This window comes from Anabrus simplex, chromosome 5 (genome assembly GCF_040414725.1).
Source record: "Anabrus simplex isolate iqAnaSimp1 chromosome 5, ASM4041472v1, whole genome shotgun sequence".
Classification (NCBI taxonomy): Eukaryota; Metazoa; Arthropoda; class Insecta; order Orthoptera; family Tettigoniidae; genus Anabrus; species Anabrus simplex.
Window position 1 is genome coordinate 29,671,482 of NC_090269.1, and position 22,567 is coordinate 29,694,048.

The following is a 22,567-nucleotide window of genomic DNA, read 5'->3' on the forward strand; positions in this document are numbered from 1 at the left end:
CGCTCTGGCTGTGGGAAGCTTTGGATTCATGATAATCATCGATCATTTAGAGCATTCTCACATCACTGGCAAGATTAACGGCATTCAACACTGGACACACTTTGTAGATGACACATTTGTCATTTTAAACTCCCGCGTTACTAACAGCAACACAGTACTTGAATTTCTCAACTCCATTGTCCCACATATAAAATTCACCATACAGTCAGAAAACAATAATGGCTTTAATTACCTGGACTTAAACATTATGCGCAACAGCAACAACACTTTATCCTTCAATATATACAGGAAACCCACACACACCATCAATACCATCCATCAGACCTCTGTGCACTCAGACATACATAAAAAAGCAGCTTACAATAGCATAGTCCTCAGAGCATTAACTGTTCCTTTATCTCACAAGAATTACAAAAAAGAAATTAATACTATTTACAATATTGCAGAACACAATGGTTTCAGTAGTCAGCAGAATCATCAATAGATATAAGAGCAGGCCCAAGACAACCCTAGAAAAAGATTCCGCTCCTAAATAATAATAATAATAATAATAATAATAATAATAATAATAATAATAATAATAATAATAATAATAATATTTGTTTTACTTCCCATAACTACTTTTTTACGGTTTACGGAGACTCTGAGGTGCCAGAATTTAGTCCCGCAGGAGTTCTTTTATGTGCCAGTAAATCTACCGACACGAGGCTGTCATATTTGAGCACCTTCAAATACCACCGGACTGAGGCTCCTAAAGAAAAGTTTTACACATTCACTTTCAATAATAGTAGCATTTACTAAATTTCTAATATGTTTAAAAAACACAACATCAAAATAGCATATAAAACCTCCCACACCAACTCCAAACTCATTTTCAATCCACACAGTGTCAACAATAATAACATTAATAACAAATATTTGAACTCCGGAGTTTAAAAATTAGAATGCCAATCCTGTAATTCCAGCTATATTGGTCAAACAGGCCGCAGTTTTGTCATAAGATATGCCGAACATCGCAGCGCTCTCAAATATAATTGTTTTTCAGCTATAAGTGAACATCATAAAGCATCCAGCCACGAATACACTTCAATAAATAAAGATCTTAAGTTCTTGCATTATGAACAAAAAGGCACCTTGCTCAACGTTCTCGGGAGCATTCACATTGATTTAGATAAGTTTATGAACCCCTCTCACAATTTAAATGAAATCAACGAAAAAAAGAACATTCTACTTGAAACATTCATTCTATATATTTGTCAGAACTTCTATAAGATAAACAAACCCCGCCTCCATCTCTCCAACTCACCCACCACTCCCCCCTCCCCACACCAGCCCTGCACCACCCCTTCCCCCTCCGCTCCTTCCATCCTCGCAAACACAGCTGAACCAACAATAGACACAATCGCACTAACGAGTCAGTTACTTTGAGAAGCCCAGGCCGTTTGAGAGGATAACCACCTTCTAAACACCGTAAGTTTTAAGCTTTCTACACGCCCATTCCACACTTTTTACTTATCAGCCCAAGTTTCTCACACAACCTCTTTTTCCCCCCTTCCCCCCCATTACAGATTGGAACTTCATTGACGGTTTCCACTAGGTCACTTACAGTTTACCATGCATCTGTCATCTCCCTAACACAGCTTCTCAATTTTATGTCGCGGCCCTTCCGACCTTTTATAATAAGGAAAAGCAACCAGTCAACATTATGAAACGATAATCAAGAATGGGACCGCTAGATTGAGAAGATATTAAGAATGCTGCTGTTCTAAAGCTTTAAATTTCATCGGTGCTTTTCATTGTCAGGCTTGTCAGGCTTAGTTTCTCAAACTTTTTCACTCCTGCTCCCCTCATAGCCAATTCGATGTGATGGGTTTCTACAAAGATAGATTTTCTGCCTGAATTTTCGACAGTGATTTCATCCTGTTTTGTACTGTTACAAAACCAATATTTTGTAAACTAAGAGGTCCGCAACCTCACTATGTGCACTTATTGTTCATTTCCATCTATCATTTGATTTCATTTCTTTTCTTCTTAGGTTAACACAGTTTTTAGTTTCTTTTGCAATGAGTTGTTTTTTACACCACATGATGATGTAAATATTGTATATTGTGCTAATTTTGTTTCGTCTAGCTCTGTTTTGTATTTTCATTTGTTCCTTCATTATATTTTTTGGCATTTTTTAGCTTGTATTATGTACATTATTTCAAACCCCCCTCTTTTTCACTGAAGATGGCTCAAACGAGCCGAAACACGTTTGAATCTGATTACTCTGTCTAATGATGGAATATATGATGTATTGAATTAAGAGGATACACTAATTTTTCACCTTTGTTAAGTGAAAACCGTCAATACAGAATGATTCTAATATCTTGTAATGGAGACCTGTGTTGTTTAGAGTCCAGATTTCCCCCGACACAGCGTGATGGACGTCAACGTGTATGGAGACGCCTTGGTGAGCAGTACGTGCCAAATGTTGTCCAGGAAGGCGACCGATTCGGACAAGGTTCTGTGATCCTGTGGGGTGGCCATCAGTATTGATGGCCGTGCAGATCTTGTCGTCGTCCGTGGTAATCTTACCGTTGTGGGGTACATCAAGCAGATATTGCTACAGCAGTGTTAGTTGCTGCATACAGTGTTGGCCCTGAATTCGTTCTCATGCACGACAATGTCAGGACTAATGTAGCGCACATCACTAGAGCTGTCTTGCGAGAAGTGGACATTCAAGAGATGGAATGGCCAGCAGTGAGTCCTGACCTTAATCCAATCGAGCATGTGTGGGATAGGCTTGAAAGAAGTGTTCATTGGCGTCCTGTTCCACCGAAGACCCTCCAAGACCTCGAACAGGCTCTCATTGAAGAACGGGACCCGATACCACAACGTGACCTCTGTCGACTCATATGGAGCATGGCATGTAGGTGCCAAGCTGTGATAAAAGCTCGTGGAGGACTTACACTATACTGAGGCTCTCCAACTGTGATAAAAATCCATCCTGGAGGACTGTTATCACTTTGTTTTCGCCCCTATTTGGACATTTTCGTTTGTGTTCTGAAAATGGAAACGCGAATACATCGATGTTCTTTTGTATACTTCAACAGTTTAGTTGGTAGTGGTAGTTGGTAGTGAGGTATTGTTTTGTGGAGCACAGCATATGTTCAAAAACATGTCCCCCTAATTTTCTGAAATGTGTATTAAAGGAATGCTATACAGACTAAAATGCTGACACATATGCTGAGCATTATCATATGAAGATGACATATGCAGAAGTAACCATAAAACATACAAGCTTAATATTATGTAGTTGTGTTCTAATATGGACTGGAAGTGATTTTCACAGAAAACAGAGAGAAAAAAATAATGTTTGCTTTAAACGATTAATCTATACAAAGAATAAATATAACGGTAAACTTAAAGTTTCAATCCAAGGAATAACTTACTCTTCTGTTGATAGATGCCCATCTTCAAAATCAGGAACTAACAGGAAAAGAATATTTTCTTTTGGTAAATTTAGACTTGCAAGAGTTGTTGAGTCAGATTTTGGACACTGTCTCCAACCCTGTAGCTTCTGCTGACAAGGAGCAATTCCCACTTGAGCAAATAACAGTGTTCTTAAATCACCTGGAAGTACAAAGAAATGTTGCATTAAATATCTCTTGTACTACCGATATATCAAAAATTACCAATCTGTGTTTCTGATCTGTGAAAGCAAAAAATCATGTTCTTGCCACTCATGTACAATAATTTATGATAAAAATTATTTATAAGAATTTATTTATAATGGTCCACCTATTCAACACAAATTATGACTAGCCACTTAAATCTATATGGTTTAAAAATTGGTACATGTTTCAACCTTTGTTAGGTCATCTTCAGTTAAAAACTGTTAAGAAAAATATCATAAAATAGATAAAATAAGTTTAACAAAGGGCATGATGAAATTAAATTTTGAAAACATTAAAGGCTTAAAATTATTTTTAAAATGGTGTGCCTCTTCTTAACCCATTCAAGTCACAATAAATGGCCATATTGTTGACTGTGAAATCAGATTTAATTTGCCTGTCTGTACTTTGAGAGTACCTGTCACACAAAAACATGCATAAAATAGAAACTAACACAGATAATTCACTCAAATTGTACATTCATGCCATTCAATCAATCAATCAATCAATACTGATCTGCATTTAGGGCAGTCGCCCAGGTGGCAGATTCCCTATCTGTTGCTTTCCTAGCCTTTTCCGAAATGATTTCAAAGAAATTGGAAATTTATTGAACATCTCCCTTGGTAAGTTATTCCAATCCCTAACTCCCCTTCCTATAAATGAATATTTGCCCCAGTTTGTCCTCTTGAATTCCAACTTTATCTTCATATTGTGATCTTTCCTACTTTTATAGACGCCATTCAAACCTATTCGTCTACTAATGTCATTCCACGCCATCTCTCCGCTGACAGCTCGGAACATACCACTTAGTCGAGCAGCTCTTCTTCTTTCTCTCAGTTCTTCCCAACCCAAACATTGCAACATTTTTGTAACGCTACTCTTTTGTCGGAAATCACCCAGAACAAATCGAGCTGCTTTTCTTTGGATTTTTTCCAGTTCTTGAATCAGGTAATCCTGGTGAGGGTCCCATACACTGGAACCATACTCTAGTTGGGGTCTTATCAGAGACTTATATGCACTCTCCTTTACATCCTTACTACAACCCCTAAACACCCTCATAACCATGTGCAGAGATCGGTACCCTTTATTTACAATCCCATTTATGTGATTACCCCAGTGAAGATCTTTCCTCATATTAACACCTAGATACTTACAATGATCCCCAAAAGGAACTTTCACCCCATCAACGCAGTAATTAAAACTGAGAGGACTTTTCCTATTTGTGAAACTCACAACCTGACTTTTAGCCCCGTTTATCAACATACCATTGCCTGCTGTCCATCTCACAATATTTTCGAGGTCACGTTGCAGTTGCTCACAATCTTGTAACTTATTTATCACTCTATAGAGAATAACATCATCCGCAAAAAGCCTTACCTCCGATTCCACTCCTTTACTCATATCATTTATATATATAAGAAAACATAAAGGTCCAATAACACTGCCCTGAGGAACTCCCTTCTCAACTATTACAGGGTCAGACAAAGCTTCACCTACTGTAACTCTCTGAGATCTATTTTCTAGAAATATAGCAACCCATTCAGTCACTCTTTTGTCTAGTCCAATTGCACTCATTTTTGCCAGTAGTCTCCCATGATCCACCCTATCAAATGCTTTAGACATGTCAATCGCGATACAGTCCATTTGACCTCCAGAATCCAAGATATCTGCTATATCTTGCTGGAATCCTACAAGTTGAGCTTCAGTGGAATAACCTTTCCTAAAACCGAATTGCCTTCTATCGAACCAGTTATTAATTTCACAAACATGTCTAATATAATCAGAAAGAATGCCTTCCCAAAGCTTACATACAATGCATGTCAAACTTACTGGCCTGTAATTTTCACCCTTACCTTTATACACAGGGGCTACTATAGCAACTCTCCATTCATCTGGTATAGCTCCTTCGGCCAAACAATAATCAAATAAGTACTTCAGATATGGTACTATATCCCAACCCATTGTCTTTAGTATTTCCCTAGAAATCTGATCAATTCCAGCCGCTTTTCTAGTTTTCAACTTTTGTATCTTATTGTAAATGTCATTGTTATCATACGTAAATTTTATTACTTCTTTGGCCTTAGTCTCTTCCTCTATCTCGACATTATCCTTGTAACCAACAATCTTTACATACTGCTGACTGAATACTTCTGCCTTTTGAAGATCCTCACATACACACTCCCCTTGTTCATTAATTATTCCTGGAATGTCCTTCTTGGAACCTGTTTCTGCCTTAAAATACCTATACATACCCTTCCATTTTTCACTAAAATTTGTATGACTGCCAATTATGCTTGCCATCATGTTATCCTTAGCTGCCTTCTTTGCTAGATTCAATTTTCTAGTAAGTTCCTTCAATTTCTCCTTACTTCCACAGCCATTTCTAACTCTATTTCTTTCCAGTCTGCACCTCCTTCTTAGTCTCTTTATTTCTCTATTATAATAAGGTGGGTCTTTACCATTCCTTACCACCCTTAAAGGTACAAACCTGTTTTCCCATTCCTCAACAATTTCTTTAAACCCATCCCAGAGTCTGTTTACATTTTTATTTACCGTTTTCCACCGATCATAGTTACTTTTTAGAAACTGCCTCATACCTGCTTTATCAGCCATATGGTACTGCCTAACAGTCCTACTTTTAAGACCTTCCTTTCTATCACATTTATTTTTAACTACCACAAAAACAGCTTCATGATCACTAATACCATCTATTACTTCAGTTTCCCTATAGAGCTCATCTGGTTTTATCAGTACGACATCCAAGATATTTTTCCCTCTGGTTGGTTCCATCACTTTCTGAATCAGCTCTCCTTCCCATATTAACTTATTTGCCATTTGTTGGTCATGCTTCCTGTCATTCGCATTTCCTTCCCAATTGACATCTGGCAAATTCAGATCTCCCGCTACAATCACATTTCTTTCCATGTCGTTTCCCACATAGCTGACTATCCTATCAAATAATTCCGAATCCGACTTACCCATTCTTCATTCCTTGAGTGACTGCTGGGTGTGGTACAAATGTTTCATTTGAAAAAATTTCAAAAAGAGCGGATTTGTGTACTCAAACAACATCGAAGTTTTGTACGGTGGGCAGACTATATATTTATAGTAAGTTTTTCTGAAACACCGCTGTATCCACAAAATGGATATCAGAATTATTGTCTTTTTTCTCTATAATTTCCAATCGCTATGGTTCTTTTGTGTCATTGGCCGCGTGCATTTAGAAGAACCTGGCGCAGCACTTTCTTCAATATTCTACTCACTTCAGTAATTTTTACTGTTGCTATCACTATACTCGAACTCTGATTCATTTTCCAAAACATCATTATAGCCATAATCACCGTCTAAAACAATGTCTACAAGTGCTTTCAATCTCTCGTTGACATTACCGCGCAACCGCTTCTACTGCATAATGAATATTGAATACCGATGAAAATAAACCATTATTCAACAATTCCAGTGTCACACAGAAATAAAAACAGCATTGTTTACCAACAGTACATCAACATGTGTCTAGTTACTTACGCACACTGTGTAATTTCAGGAATCTATGTAATTAATCTCATAATGGAACCGTATTGAGGATAATATATTAAAATTATAAAATTCTTTTATTAACAACCACCTACTCAATACAATATAATACACTCATTGAATTATAAAATAATCATGAGGAGTCTTAAAAAATGGCTTAAATAACGGAACATGTTTCGTTCGGCATTGCGACCATCATCAGCCATTAGTACAAAGACTAAGGTCAGGGCCCTGAACTTAAGTGATTAAAATTGTTAAAAGAATAACAAGAATAACAATGGAATAACAAGAATAACAATGGATGATTTGGAAAATAACAAAATAATCAATAACATCAACGGTCTTCAATTATGGTCAAGGTATGTGGATGACACTTTTGCCTTTATAGATACACAGAAAAATGATAGTCACAGCATGCTAACATCCCTTAATGAGCTTGACAATGATGTCAAATTCACTAAGGAAGACGAGATCAACGGTTCTCTAAACTTTTTGGATTTAAACGTTTCAAGAGAGAATAATAAATTCATTTTTCAAATATTTAGAAAGCCTTCTTGTGCCCCCATCACTATAAGAAATGATTCCTTACATCCGCAATCTCATAAACAGGCTGCATTTTTTAGTCTTGTCTATAGAGCATTAAAAATCCCGCTTACAACTGAAAATCGCAAAAGAGAACTAAACTTTATCAAGGATTTGGCCAGAATTAATGGCTATAATCCCTTGATGATTAATAAAACCATCAACAAGATAAAATTAAAAACCACAACAAAACTGATTCCGGACAAGCCCAAAAAAAATGAAATATGCTCTCTTTACCTACACGAACCCTTGCTTATTTCAAGTTACTAACCCTCTAAAGAAATACGATATTAATATCGCTTATAGAACCCGATATACGAACCGTAATATTTTTTTCCATTCAAATATAGTTAACATTAACCACAATAAATTCTCGAACTCTGGTATCTACAGGCTTAAATGCACCCATTGGGGTTTTTCTTATATCGGACAGACCGGACGTAGCTTTTTGACCAGATACCTTGAACACTACAACGCTTCGAAACATAAAAAGTATTCCGCCATGAGCACCCATATGGAAGAAACTGGCCAGTTTTACGACAATTGAAAAAGACCTTCAAATCTTGAAATAAGTCAATAAAAGTAAACTTATGACAGAGTTTGAGAACATTTATATATTCTTACGCCAGTATTTTAATAGAAATCAAAATTTAAATGATACTTCAGAAATTATAAGTCCAATAATCGAAAAAAAATTCCAGAACTACTTTCTCTTTTCAATATAAATAATAATAACTTTATGAGAATTTTTAATTATACAACCACTAATAATATTTCCTCTGTAACAACAGCTACTGCTCTACCGCCCCTTCATGCAACACCCCCTCCACGAACATTCGACCCGCCCAAAGAATCGGTCGCCCCTCCGCCTCACATGACTCACTCCCCGCCTCTACATATATATACATACATATAACACTAGAAGCAGCAATAAAGCTACTCGCCAGTTTACTTCACGCAGCTAACACTAGCGGACACCTCACACTAGTCCCAAGGGTAAGCCTCCTCTTTCAATTTTTTCTTTTCTCCTTCATTTTCCATTATAACATAATTTCATTTCCTCCCTTTTCTTTCATTCCAGATTTCAAACTCCAATTGTGCCATAATCTGCTTCATTCATCTACGGATTGCCTGAACTCTCCCTTATTCAAGATCACAGTTACTCCTTAATGAGTTCATCATTGATGTTTTACATTGTATACGTTTTTAATTGTATGCAAGCGCGTGAATGTGGACTAGTTCAACTTGTATTTCCTTCTCTCTCTCCTACAGAATTTGCAATTACCGGTGATCACATCATATCATCCTTGGTTATGTCGTCATGCGCCTTTTGACTGGTTCTATTTGACTGTTGTTTATAAGTTTCATTTCCGTATTGATAGATATCACTTTACAAAAACAATATAAATATAAGTCACCACCTTATCAATACAAAATTTATTCACATTCAGCTAGTAAATATGGTCAAGACCGGTTTCGACCCCTAGGGGGTCATCTTCAGTTGACATGCATAAAAGATATATTTTACAAAAACATCACATATAATGATTAAAACTTAAACTAAATGGAACTGATCATAAATGTTGGTATGTATGTCTTGGTACATTTGAGCTATTGTATGTGTCAATCCTAAGTTTCCCAGCATACAGTGTCAAGGTAAGTAGTTAACTAATATACATCATCCATGAAATTACATGCTATTTTTCATGTTATCACTATCTGATTTGGGTTGTACAATGTGGAATGAGATATACATACATTTGTGTAAATTGATAGTAGTAAGTTCAGTAATATACATTAAAAATTGGTTCTTAAATTACATTAATTGATTATTGATCAGTCATATGAAAATGTAGAATTATTGGTTTGGACACTTGTGATTAAAATATTAGTATGCAATACCTTGTTGGCATATATCTTAAATACTAAAGTATCAGTTTATAAAGCCTATTATTCTTATTTTATGTCTTGGAATAGGGTTAAACTTTTAAAAAAACTATTTGTTGAACATAGGCATTGGATGATCTTGTTAAATTGGACACATAACTAAAACAATGGTATGTATATACCTTGTTAAAAATACATTGCATTAACATTATTAATATGTGGTGCTATATATACATTGTTTGGGGTCAAATGGGGTTAACGAGGTTTTCACAACAGTATTTGATTAGTTATGATGTTCCGATATAATGGGTCCGTAAAAATATATAACTATATACAAAATTGCGGATAGATAAGTATTTCTATAATCTGCTTGCAATTTAGGTAATATTTGGTTGTAATGTCTGGCGATATTTTAGGCAGCTACTGTTGTTAGAGCTATTAAGAGTCTTGAATATATTGATGGAGCATGTTCTTCTTTTCGTGTGCCGTAATATGTTGAGTTGGTGACATTTGTAAGAACGCGTTGAATGTTATGCGTCCTGGTAGGCTGCACGTTGATTTTATCGTAGAAGCATATATGTTGTGAAAACGAAGTTCTGGAAGTAGAAATAATGAGTGTGAAAATGGTATGGTATGAAAGTGTAATAGTAAATCGTATGTCGTTTCACTTACGTTAGGTGTTGGAACCGTACACTTTGTGTAGCTGCCTGGTGAGATCTGATGCGTGTTGCTCTGAGATTGTAGTTGGCGACGGTAGAGGGGAGGTTTGGGGGGATGGGTGGAGTGTTAGTAACGGGAGTGGGGTTGGAGGGGAGGAGGTCTTGGGGCGGTTGATTTGAACGTATGGATTTTTGTTTATTAATTCTTTTAAGGTAGAAATCTTTTGGTAAGGGAATTACTGCATGAAAAAGAATATTGTTTCTATCTACGCTTTCATTTAAGTTGGAGTTCGGATTGACGTATTTGTCTAAATTTATGTAAAATTCTTCTATTATACTGAGCAAGGGACTTTTTGGATTCATATTGAGGATTTGCATGTCACTATTAATGTCCGTGAAATTGTGTTTTTGATCGTCAATGTGCTGACCCATAGCTGAGAAGTGTCTGTGTTTGACAGCATTTACATGTTCATTATATCGTATTAAAAAACTCCTACCAGTAAGCCCTACATAGCTGGCTCGGCAGTCGTTGCATTTGTTTTCACAACATATATGCTTCTACGATAAAATCAACGTGCACCCTACCAGGACGCATAACATTCAACGCGTTCTTACAAATGTCACCAACTCAACATATTACGGCACACGAAAAAAAGAACATGCTCCATCAATATATTCAAGACTCTTAATAGCTCTAACAACAGTAGCTGCCTAAAATATCGCCAGACATTACAACCAAATATTACCTAAATTGCAAGCAGATTATACAAATACTTATCTAACTGCAATTTTGTATATAGCTATATATTATCCAGTTACATCACAATCGCTAACTTCACTGTCATTATCTCCTTCAGCAGAACCAGAACAGGAGGCTCAGACAGTAAGTTGAGCACTTCTCTTGAAAGCAGAATCAACTTCCTTGATTTTCCTAAGCTGGTAATAGAAGGTCCGAGGATATAAACAGCTTATGGGAAAGGTCAGTATTTGTGTCCTTTCTGGAATGTTTCTTATTATCTTTATTCCTGATTTCCTGTGCTTCCTTGGAGAGTTGTCCAATAGGTATAATACAGTGTCTAATGACCTCCTCTCCATGAATCAAGAGTTTGTGCAAAGTTACAGGCATGTAGTACGATTTCTATTTTTGTAAGTACAATTGTATAGTTTACTTTGCGTACATGACCAATGTCACTTTACCAATGGCATACCCACACAAAGGAGTTTCTAATATGACATGCAGATGGTTTATTCAATATAGATCTACTCCAGTAATATCTGCAGAAGTGGAAACCTCTCTGAAGAATCTTCTAACGGTTTACATCATTAGTATTGCCAGCACTTTGCTTCAGATATCAACCAATAGACCCGTTTCCTCCCTGAACTGAACCTGTATATTCTTCTTTCTTCAACCAGTTTCTTCTCCTCGGCATCTCTTATTTGCCACTTTCTTACGTCAAGTCTGTATGCTAAATGGAAATTCTAAGTTCCCATGGAGGGAATTAGATCAAATCCATGCATGAAGTAGTCATAACTCAAACTTAAGTGTTGTTGGGTTAATTACTCTTTCAGTCACTTCAGGAATATTATTCATCCCTTTAGGAGACGTGCCACATATATAGCACCTTTAGGAAGACTGATAGGAAGACGATGCACTGCAGACTTTTCCAACCACCATAGTGAAGTCCGCTCATGTTCAACCAGTATTGTTTTTCATCATTCAGGACTACCGTAGTACGCAACAACTTCTCTTCCTGGGCACTAATACATTGTACCTCACCCCGGATTAAGTCGGTTGTTTCTTTCTGGAAGTCTAATTTAATACGCCTGCAGTAACAAGACGACGAAGGTCTAGGATTATGCCAAACTGTATCCTGGTTTCTAGTGTTTGGGTGGCTACACAAAATCTAAAGGGGCACAAGTGAAATGAAAAACAGAGACTCGTCACTTAATGACTGACCCTGTGAAAATCTCTGTTTCTATTAACTTTGGCCTGAATTGCCATCACTGCCCCACTTCGTTACAAGTTTATACTGATATTTATATTCTTGATCTACCAAATTCAACAAATTCCCTTGTATTTGGCAAATTCGACGTACTGTATGGTTTTTTTTTAAATCGCTCGTAATCTGACCTCTGCAGATGAATTAGTGATTAAAATATCACTGGGTCAACATTCGTCTTTACTTATTCTCACTAGATAATATGGAGGGTACCTAAAAGTTACAGCTATATGTTTTAGCATTTTTCCCCCCAATTCCTTGTACTGATTAGATGACAATTGCAAGTCAATTATCACAGCAAGCTTCTGATAAGGTGACATTGTCGATTGTTCCTGCAAAAATAAATTGCGTGACCTTTTCATTTTTGTCGCACGTTGAAGAGAGGCAAATGAAATTTCACCAACAATATCAGCGGCATCATTTTTCCCGGAAGCTCGAAGACTCATCTAAGTGGCAGAAACTATCCCTTCTTGTGATTTTCCTTCAAGAAGGGATCTAGTTTTCCTTCTCTTAGACAGTTCACTCAATTCTGCAAACAGTTTATGAGGACGTCCTCGAGAGCTATAGCTCATTCCAAGTTAAGGAAACACTATCTACAAGGAGTAGGAATTGTCTTGTGTTGAGTGAGAGTTATGCGATAAGCCTACTGTACCGGGAGGTACACCTCTACTCACCTCGTTCAATATCAGCGCCTTAAAAAACTCTTCTATCGATCAAAAGGTGAAACTGATACTATATGAAGTTGGAACTTTAATCAGAAGATGTCACCACTGAAATATTAAGTAATTGTATTATTGTGAAGTTTCCTAAACTGATTTAATTTCTCCTTGTTTTGTTTTGCTATACATCTAGAAGTTTGGATATTTTTCCACAGATGACACTACCAAAAAAATTGATCATGCACTCTGGTGCAAGGTGTAAGAACTTATAACTGAAAGAAGTTTTTTTATTTCTAGGTTGTCCATAACTGATTTATTTTGGGGTTGGCAACACTTCCTTTTCTTTCCGCCAGTTTTTAATCTAGCCAATCAGGAATTTTTGTAATTAATTTTCAACCAATCCCGCATTTCTTGTTCACTTAGTGTTAATCAATAAAAATTGAGAGGGTGTGGCCGGTTTAGTCTTGAATTCTCTCAAACCTTCCCTGAGGGTATATAAGTTGCGGCTTTTCGTGTTTCCTTGTCAATTGATCGCCGTCTTTGTAAGTATGTGTGTTAAGGCAGGATGCGGGCACCTCTTTCTTCGGTCAGCAGAACATCTATAAGGTAATGGCCACATAAAATTCTATCTTTCTTGCTGTCTCCGCAACTTTATCTGATGGGAAGGTCCGAATCTTTAACTATGTAACATACTTTTCTAAAATGTAAATTTTCTTTTGGCTAATGTAAAACTTCATAAAGTCTTTAACTGTAAATCGCAGATAGAGAGTTAGTTACCCTCTCAAGCTCCCCTTAGTTTGAGGTGACTACGTTTTCGTAACTGTGTTCTCCTGTAATGTGTTAAAGTAATTTCCATGCGAGCCACCTCAGTAGTTTGGGAATAGCCCATTTCATCGGCCAAGAGCCCTGTAGGATTTTATATTTCATTATCTGGAACGCTGTATAAAACTATTTCAAATGGTATATTGTGCCTTGAGAGGCCAGAGATTGTAAGATTATCATGTAATGTTGCCTTGAGTAGGCTCTGTTCAAGGTTTTGTAATAATGAAGAGTGCCTCAGGAAGGCTAGATATTGTAATTTAGGGAGCAAGTGCTCTTGGATTAGGAGATTTCTGCCCTTAACTAAATAATACCACTTTCAATTGTAAATTTGTAACCTAGGGTCTTGTAGCCCAGAATTGTCATGGTCTGAATCTTGTCATTGTACCTGATGTTTCATTGTTAAGTTCATTCAGTGAAAAATTGTTAAGCTTGAAGTTCTAAAAGAAATACAACCTTTTACAGTTTTAATTCAATTCTTGATTTTGTAGTTAGACCCATTCAAGCCCGCACCTTCTTTCACCATCTCTGCGTTCCACACATACCCTGGAACAAGTGGTAGCAGAGCGTGGTTGAATGTGTCTCAATGAAGCCACTTTTGACGGCTAAACATAGGTTCCACGCCGAACTCTAAGAATTTTCTCAGTCGCTGGGAATTTTTCTGAATTTGTAAGTTTCCTATCATCATGTCTGGCCCTCGCGGAGTCCTCCATCCCGGGCACTTGCAGGAGGAGGAATTGTTCTACGAGTTACTCATTAGAAATGTTCAATCTGGAGGCACAGTTGCAGCAGATACGGCAAAACTTTAACACTCCTTAGAATTGCCAATTTGTATCCCAATTTTGTGGGAGAAGGAAATTGATGAGGTTCTCTCCACTATCACGGACAACACCTCCAAGCTAGCATCTGTAGTAAGTTTTTTTGAAGTGAGCGATCCATCTGCTAACCAAATTAAAAGAGTACAGGCAAGATTGTTCCATTTTTATAATAGGGTTAGGGACCTATTGCCTCTCAATTAAAAGATCATGCTAAGGAGGCTAGTAATATAGTTGACTATCTATCAGGAATGTCAAATAGAGTTAATCAATTTTTGACTGGGGCAGTTGCTCCCAAAACCAACCAAGCCCCTGTGATAAACATAACCTGTGAGGAGGATTCTTCCAAAATGGTAGAAGGTAGAAAATCTGTGGCATCTCAACAAACCCCAGCCCCATTGGAAACTGAGTCTGGTTATCCGAAACAAATTCCACCTTTTTTCTTGAGCAACGCTGTGTTTGAAGCATCTCAACCCACTAGGCATCCGAAACAAATTCCACTTTTTTTCTTGAGCAACGCTGTGTTTGAAGCATCTCAACCCACTAGGCCATCACCAATATGTCAACCTATTTCAGTAGTCTGACCCATCCATTGGCTATGTTGCTTAGGGGAATTTCAAAATTTTCAGTAAATTCCACTAATGATGTCATTTCATTTCTCAGGTGCCTTGTTGAATTTCAGGATCACGCACTAGTGTTTTCCCCTCTCTTCTTGCTATTTGTTTCACGTCGCACCGACACAGATAGGTCTTATGGTGACGATGGGAGAGGAAAGGCCTAGGAATGGGAAGGAAGCGGCCGTGGCCTTAATTAAGGTACAGCCCCAGCATTTGCCTGGAGTGAAAATAGGAAACCACAAAAAACCATCTTCAGGACTGCCGACAGTGGTGTTCGAACCCACTATCTCCCGGATGCGAGCTCACAGCTGCGCGCTCCTAACCGCACGGCCAACTCGCCCAGTGTTTTCCTTCTCTCTCCCTCCTTCTCAAATTCTTCAAATCATGTATCCATATTCAGTAGGCATCCTCTCAGACAAAATAGTCAAGGCTATAGCTGACAGATCATCCTTACAAGATTTCCACGCCCACCTGTTGGCAAACTTCATTCCGGCTAGGGCAATGTCCTACGTAATAGAGAAGTTCTATTTTAGGGTACAACGTCTGGACGAAAACTTTGCGGACTACATCCAAGATATCAAATTTTATACCCAAGTGTTCGCTCTGCATTTTCCTGAGGACCAACTAGTGCAAACTATTGTTGAAGGTATCTCACCGCCTTATAGATCTTATTTATATTTTGAGTCTCGTCCCCAAACCTTGGCAGAATTAGAGGCTATGGCTGTCTCAGCCGAAGGAGTGTGGTATGCTGACACCTTAAGAGTTGCGAAGGAGCCCCCTCCATCGGCTAGTAGTTTTCGGCCTCCACCTTGCCGAACTTTTTCTACCCGCAAGTGCTATGCTTGTGGGTCTACGGAACATCTACATAACAAGTGCCCAGTGACAAAATCGAGTGGGACAAAGAATGGACAAGGGTCATCACAAGAATGTTTCAAATGTGGCTCGTTTACTCACCTACCCAAGAATTGCCCTAATGCCAATAGCACCCCCTCCTGCTCAACTTCTGGTGCAACCTCTGTGAACTCCAATAATATAAAGTGACTAGTGTCATCTGCTGAGTCGGCATGTTCATCTTTCCAAGGCTCAGCCCCTGTTAAACCCAACGAAAGCTTGGGTAAGGATAAAAACTCTTCAAATCTATCATTTGGAGGGCCGAAAAAATGCTTCAGATTTGCGGGGGAGACCCCCGCACTTGTACCATTTCTTAAAATTGAATTGAATAGTGAACCCGTCACTGCTCTATTAGACTCTGGGAGTGTGTGTTCTATAATTTCGGCTCATTGGTATTCCAAATTAAAGACTGTTTGTAAGTTTCCTGAATACTGTTCATCTTCTGTCCAATACGTTTTGGCTAACCCATCTCCCAAGAAATTTTGGGTTTCATCTTTGCTAAAATTCGTATTTCTAATTTCACCTGGAAAATAAAATTGCTTGTGGCTAAACACTTGTCTTGCCCCGTAATATTGGGAGCGGATTTCATGCCTTCTACTGGTCTGGTGCTCGACATTCAGAGCAAGTCGTGCACCTTCAATACATACATACATACATACATACATACATACATACATAGATACGTTATCATGATAGACTGTTATGCCTTTCAGCGTTCAGTCTGCAAACCTCTGTGAATTTACTAAACGTCGCCACAATCCTCGATTTGCAACTAGTGTTGTGGCTTCATTTCGTTCTATACCTGGTATCTTTAAATCGTTAGAAACCGAGTCTAACCATCGTCGTCTTGGTCTACCTCTACTTCTCTTACCCTCCATAGCAGAGTCCATTATTCTCCTAGGTAACTTATCCTTCTCCATTCGCCTCGCATGACCCCACCACCAAAGCCGGTTTATGCGTACAGCTTCATCCATCGAGTTCATTCCTAAATTAGCCTTTATCTCCTCATTCCGAGTACCCTCCTGCCATTGTTCCCACCTGTTTGTACCAGCAATCATTCTTGCTACTTTCATGTCTGTTACTTCTAACTTATGAATAAGATATCCTGCGTCCACCTAGCTTTTGCTCCCGTAAAGCAAAGTTGGTCTGAAAACAGGCCGATGTAAAGATAGTTTTGTCTGGGAGCTGACTTCCTTCTTACAGAATACTGCTGATCGCAACTGCTAACTCACTGCATTAGCTTTACTACACCTTGATTCAATCTCACTTACTATATTACCACCCTGGGAGAACACACAACCTAAATACTTGAAATTATCGACCTGTTCTAGCTTTGTATCACCAATCTGACATTCAGTTCTGTTGAATTTCTTACCTACTGACATCAATTTAGTCTTCGAGAGACTAATTTTCATACCATACTCATTGCACCTATTTTCAAGTTCCAAGATATTAGACTGCACGCTTTCGGCACAGTCTGCCATTAAGACCAAGTCGTCAGCATAGGCCAAACTGCTTACTACATTTCCACCTGACCTTCAATTTGCTAATAATTGTAAAATTCCTTTGCTCAAATGTAACACTGTCATGTTCATCTGTTTCGCCCACCCAGGATGAGATGTTGTTAGACCTTAGACATCTCCCTACGAAGCAGGCCGAAAGAATTCGTAAAATGTGTCAGTCATTTCCTGATGTATTTTCCGATACTCTTGGTGTTACTGACCTTATCGAATACAAGACTGAGGTTACGGATTCGATGCCAGTTAGGTTTCCACCTTATAGGCTGTCTCCACCTAAAATGAAGGCTCTTAAAGAGATCATCGATCAGATGTTAAAGATGTACAATATTATAGGTTAGGATCCACCTTTCAATACTCCGTAATAAGATGGTAAAAAGTAGTTATAACCTGTTTAATGGGACCGGTTTCAACACATTTTAAGTGTCATCATCAGCCAATTTGCGAAGATCTTAAAACAACTAGCACATTGAATACAGGCAAAAAATTAACATTGTATCATAACGTAGCAATTCAGTAAATGTTCAAAACACAATAATCACAGTCAAGAGAGTAAACAGAACATCACTATCTTGCGCCTGTATTCAATGTGCTAGTTGTTTTAAGATCTTCGCAAATTGGCTGATGATGACACTTAAAATGTGTTGAAACCGGTCCCATTAAACAGGTTATAACTACTTTTTACCATCTTATAACGGAGTATTGAAAGGTGGATCCTAACCTATAATATTGTACATCTTATTTCTCTATTCAATACGGAACAATAATGAAGTTTTTAACTTCAGATGTTAAAGGACGGTATTATTCGACCCTCTAAGTCATTGCCCATTTTTCTAGTACCGAAACCCCAAGGTGGCTTCAGGCCTGAGGGCTTTAAATCGTAAGGTGGTGTTATAATCTGTGCCCCTTCCTGATCTTCACTCCTGTTTTTTCATGGTTTCGGAAAGCCAAATTCTTTATCATCCTAGACCTTAATCAGGCGTACAACCAGATCCCTCTAGCTGAAGAATCGAAACATCTAACAGCCTTTGCCATGGATTGGAACTTGTATAAGTACAACCGCATGCCTTTAGGGCTCCCCACGGGGGCAGCTGTGCTCACTAGACTGCTAGATAGAGTCTTCTCCAACATCAAATTTGAATACTTGTATCACTATCTTGATGATGTTGTCGTATTTTCTGAGACCTTTGAAGAACACCTAGATCATCTAAAGGAGGTACTCAATAGCCTTCGTAAAGCTGGGTTGACTGTCAAATTATCGAAGGTAGCCTTTGCTAAGAACTTCCATGTCATTCCTAGGGCATATTGTGTCGCCCGATGGTGTGTCTATTGATCATTCCAGAACACAGGCCATCCGTGATTTCAAACCTCCTAAGGACATCAAAGGTATTGCCAGGTTCATAGGCATGGTGAATTTCTTCAGGAAATTTATTCCTAACTTCGCTAACAGAGCGGCCCCCTTGAACTTACTCTGAAGGAAAGTCGTCAAATTCAAATGGAAGCCGTCTCAACAAGCCGCTTTTCAAGATCTTAAATTAGCTCTCTGCAATGCCCCTGTCCTTGCTATGCCTGATTTTTCGAAGAAATTCATCGTTCAAACCGACGCCTTGTCATCAGCGGTAGCTGCTGTCCTTCTTCAGGAAACAGAACTCTGAAGGCGACCCATTGCCCATGCGTCTAGAACGTTATTGGCTCAAGAGGCCAAATATTCCGTCTATGAACTTGAGGGTTTGGCAGTTTTATTTGCACTAGAGAAATTCCGACTCTATCTGTAACATGTCAAGTTCGACCTACAAAAAGATAACCATGCCTTAAGCTGCGTATTAGCTAGGCCACGCCATACTGGTCGTATAGCCCGTTGGGCCATCAGGATTTCTGCATTCCAGTTTGAAATGAGACATATCAGAGGATCTGAAAATGTTGCTGCCGATGGACTAAGCCGCATGTTTTCTCACGATGTGGAGACTACCGAACAGGAAGATAGTTCTTCTCTTCCCACGCCCATACCTTCGGGCGTTAATGCCATTTTGACTGATGCCCCGTGTTGTTTCGGGGTCTTGAAAAATACCAACGTGAAGATCCAGTGCTGGCTCCTATTATGGAAACCCTTTCTTCTGGGGAACATGTCGTCCCTTATGTATTGAGAAACGCCGCTCTCTAATCTTTGGTCACTTAATGATATCTTGCCAGAGACAATAGATCCCAATGATATTAGAGATCTATGGAAAAAGGCTAAAGCCAATCTTAAGGTTTCCCATGAAAAGGTTAGGGAAAGATATGATCGTGGACGGAGGCCCACCAATTTAAAAATCAAAGATCAAGTCGTGGTTAGGAATTTTGTTCCCGCGGACAAGCTTGCCCCCAGATTCCATAGGCCGTGTGTCATTTTAGATTTTTTGATGCCAATTACATTATTGGTAAGCAATCCAGCCACAGAGAGGATCTTTAAGATTCGCCTCTCCCAGGTGAAACCTGTGTAATTTCATCGTTTACTTTAGCCATTAACATTTAACGGGAGTTGAAGGTAATGTTTCTTTAATTCGAGGCCTTCTGCCCCAAATGTTTTATTTAATTCTGTATATGATCTGTTATGTACGATCTTCCCCTCTGGTTTTCCTGCCGTCAATTCCTTGGTGGCCATTACCAAGCCCCCGCCTCCTGCATCCAGGCATTGTTGAGATACACATCACCACCAATGCCGCCCGCCTTTCTACCTCTCAAATAAAGATCGTACTCTCCAATCTCAAGCAATAACACTTCTCTGTCGCCAAGATCTTACTGTTTCAGTACCCCTCTCAGCCATCAGCCGCCGTGCAGCAACATTCGGCAAGAGAAACAAAAGTGGGGTAAGGACCCACTCCACTCCAGTGAAGACTCCTTGTAAACGGCGCGCCGGAGCCCATCTACCCGGTAAAGGCTGAGGTGCGGTAACCCTACCGCCAATACATCTGGGGACTGCACATATACATCCAATCTGCGGCGACCATCACCACAACTACTCTTCTCGTAGTAGCGGGAGAGGTGTATCTGAGGGTACTTGGGGGCGTCCGGGCTACCTCAACCGGGTATCGGAAGCGGCGGCAGGACTTTCCGTCAAATCTATCAACATGTATTTAACTTTCTACAACCACAAGGACACTCTAAAGCTGGATTTAAATTTTTTTTCTACAAATCTACTTTTGAAAAAAGACTTAGAAATTTGTTTTCAACTGGAAATGTTTTCTCTAAAACCCCTAGGAAGAACATTTGGGGGGGGGGGGAGGTCTGTACCGGGAGGAACACCTCTACTCCGCTCATTCAAAATCAGCATCTTAATAAACTCCTCTATCGATCAAAAGGTGAAACCGATACTATTTGAAGTTGGAACTTTAATCAAAGATGTCACCACTGAAATATTGTATACACCGAAAGGAAGTATAAAGGCCTCGGTTTGTTTCGCGCCAGTTGGGAAGCCAAACTACAGCATATTAACATCTGTAATAAATTATCGTTTGCAAATAACGTCTACATTAATGCAACTAGGAACTTGGAACAAGAACTACAATTTGTTTGCAAAATCTAGGCATAGAAATGAATGATCGAGTTATGTCCAAAAATAGCCATCTTCCCAATGTAAGGAAGGTCCGACACATACTACGAGACAGAGAAGTTCAATCATGGACGAAGCTGCCGCACAAAGGAAAGGGCGTTGGACTCTTCCAGGAATACACGCCAGGGAACAAATGGATAAGAGATCACCAAGGCTTATCCTGTGCGGAATGGGGAGAGGCCATCAAGATGACAGCGAATGTGTGCGCCGTTCGCTCCATGCCAGGAAGGTCCCAGGACAACACCCTCTGTCGGCGTTGCCACAGAGAGCACAAAACTCTTGCCCATGTCCCGGGAGCCTGCCCTCACGGGGAGGTATTGAGAAATTCCCACCATCATACAATACGACACATGATTGCCACCTTGCTGAAGGATCACGGTTTCACGGTGCACGAAAAGGTCTCTGGCCTAGCTACCGACGGGAGTAACAGGCGTACTAACATGATAGCCTTTTAACCAGCTAGCAAGCAAGGACTAATCTTAGATCCCACAATACGCTTTGAGTCGCACGTTGGCCAGGCCGAAGAGGTGGATGCCGAAAAGAAGTCAATTTATCAGCCAACTGTAAACTACTATAAAGATAAATATCACCTACACAATATTTCCGTCCATGGACTCATGATCGGAACTCGAGGCACAATCCCTAAATTTCTTGTACAGCTATGGGATTCTCTCGGTCTCAGCCGGACACGACTTCACGACATCGCTATCACCGCAATACGAGGTTCAGTGACCATACTTCGCAATTATCTGTATAACATCTGAAGAACCGTATTGCAAATTTATTCCTGAGCCTGTGGTGAATTTTCTACCTGGCACACTAGCAAAGTCAACAGTAACTTAAATACTGTGTAGTCGACATACTTTCTCCTTGTGGCAGCCTCCGCATGGGGGAAGTTGTAATAATAAATAAAAATAAATGCGTTATTGTGAAGCTTCCTAAACTGATTGAGATTCTCCTTGTTTTGTTTTGCTATACATCAAGAAGTTTGGACATTTTTCCACAGATGACACTACCAAAAAAACTCTGATCATGCACTCTGGTGCAAGGTGTTAAGAACTATAACTTCCATTTTCCAGAATATGCAAGGACATATTTCTAGAATTCACAACTGACAAAGGCCAACACATCCTGTTCTACAAGTCTGCATCACAACCTTTCTGGACTGTTCCAGCTATTACAGAAAAATCATTTACAAATCTAGTAGTCACAAAGTGGATAAAGTGAATAAAAAAATAAAACATACTACAAAAATATTTTACATACAGGCTAGGTACCTAAACGGAATAGGAATAAAATGTTTTACCTCAACACACCACATCATACAGTAAGTATTATTTTT

The 22,567-nt window shown here is 39.0% G+C and overlaps 1 protein-coding gene across 1 annotated transcript in view; it reads right to left on the reverse strand.

Annotated features, from left to right (window-relative positions):
- The window catches only part of casp (Fas associated factor casp), a 267,208-nt gene that overhangs the window by 212,222 nt on the left and 32,419 nt on the right, over nucleotides 1–22,567 (reverse strand). Inside the window, exon 4 of the mRNA XM_067146824.2 lies at nucleotides 3,435–3,615. Coding sequence (XP_067002925.1) covers nucleotides 3,435–3,615 — 181 coding nt within the window. The remainder of the gene's footprint in view (nucleotides 1–3,434; nucleotides 3,616–22,567) is intronic.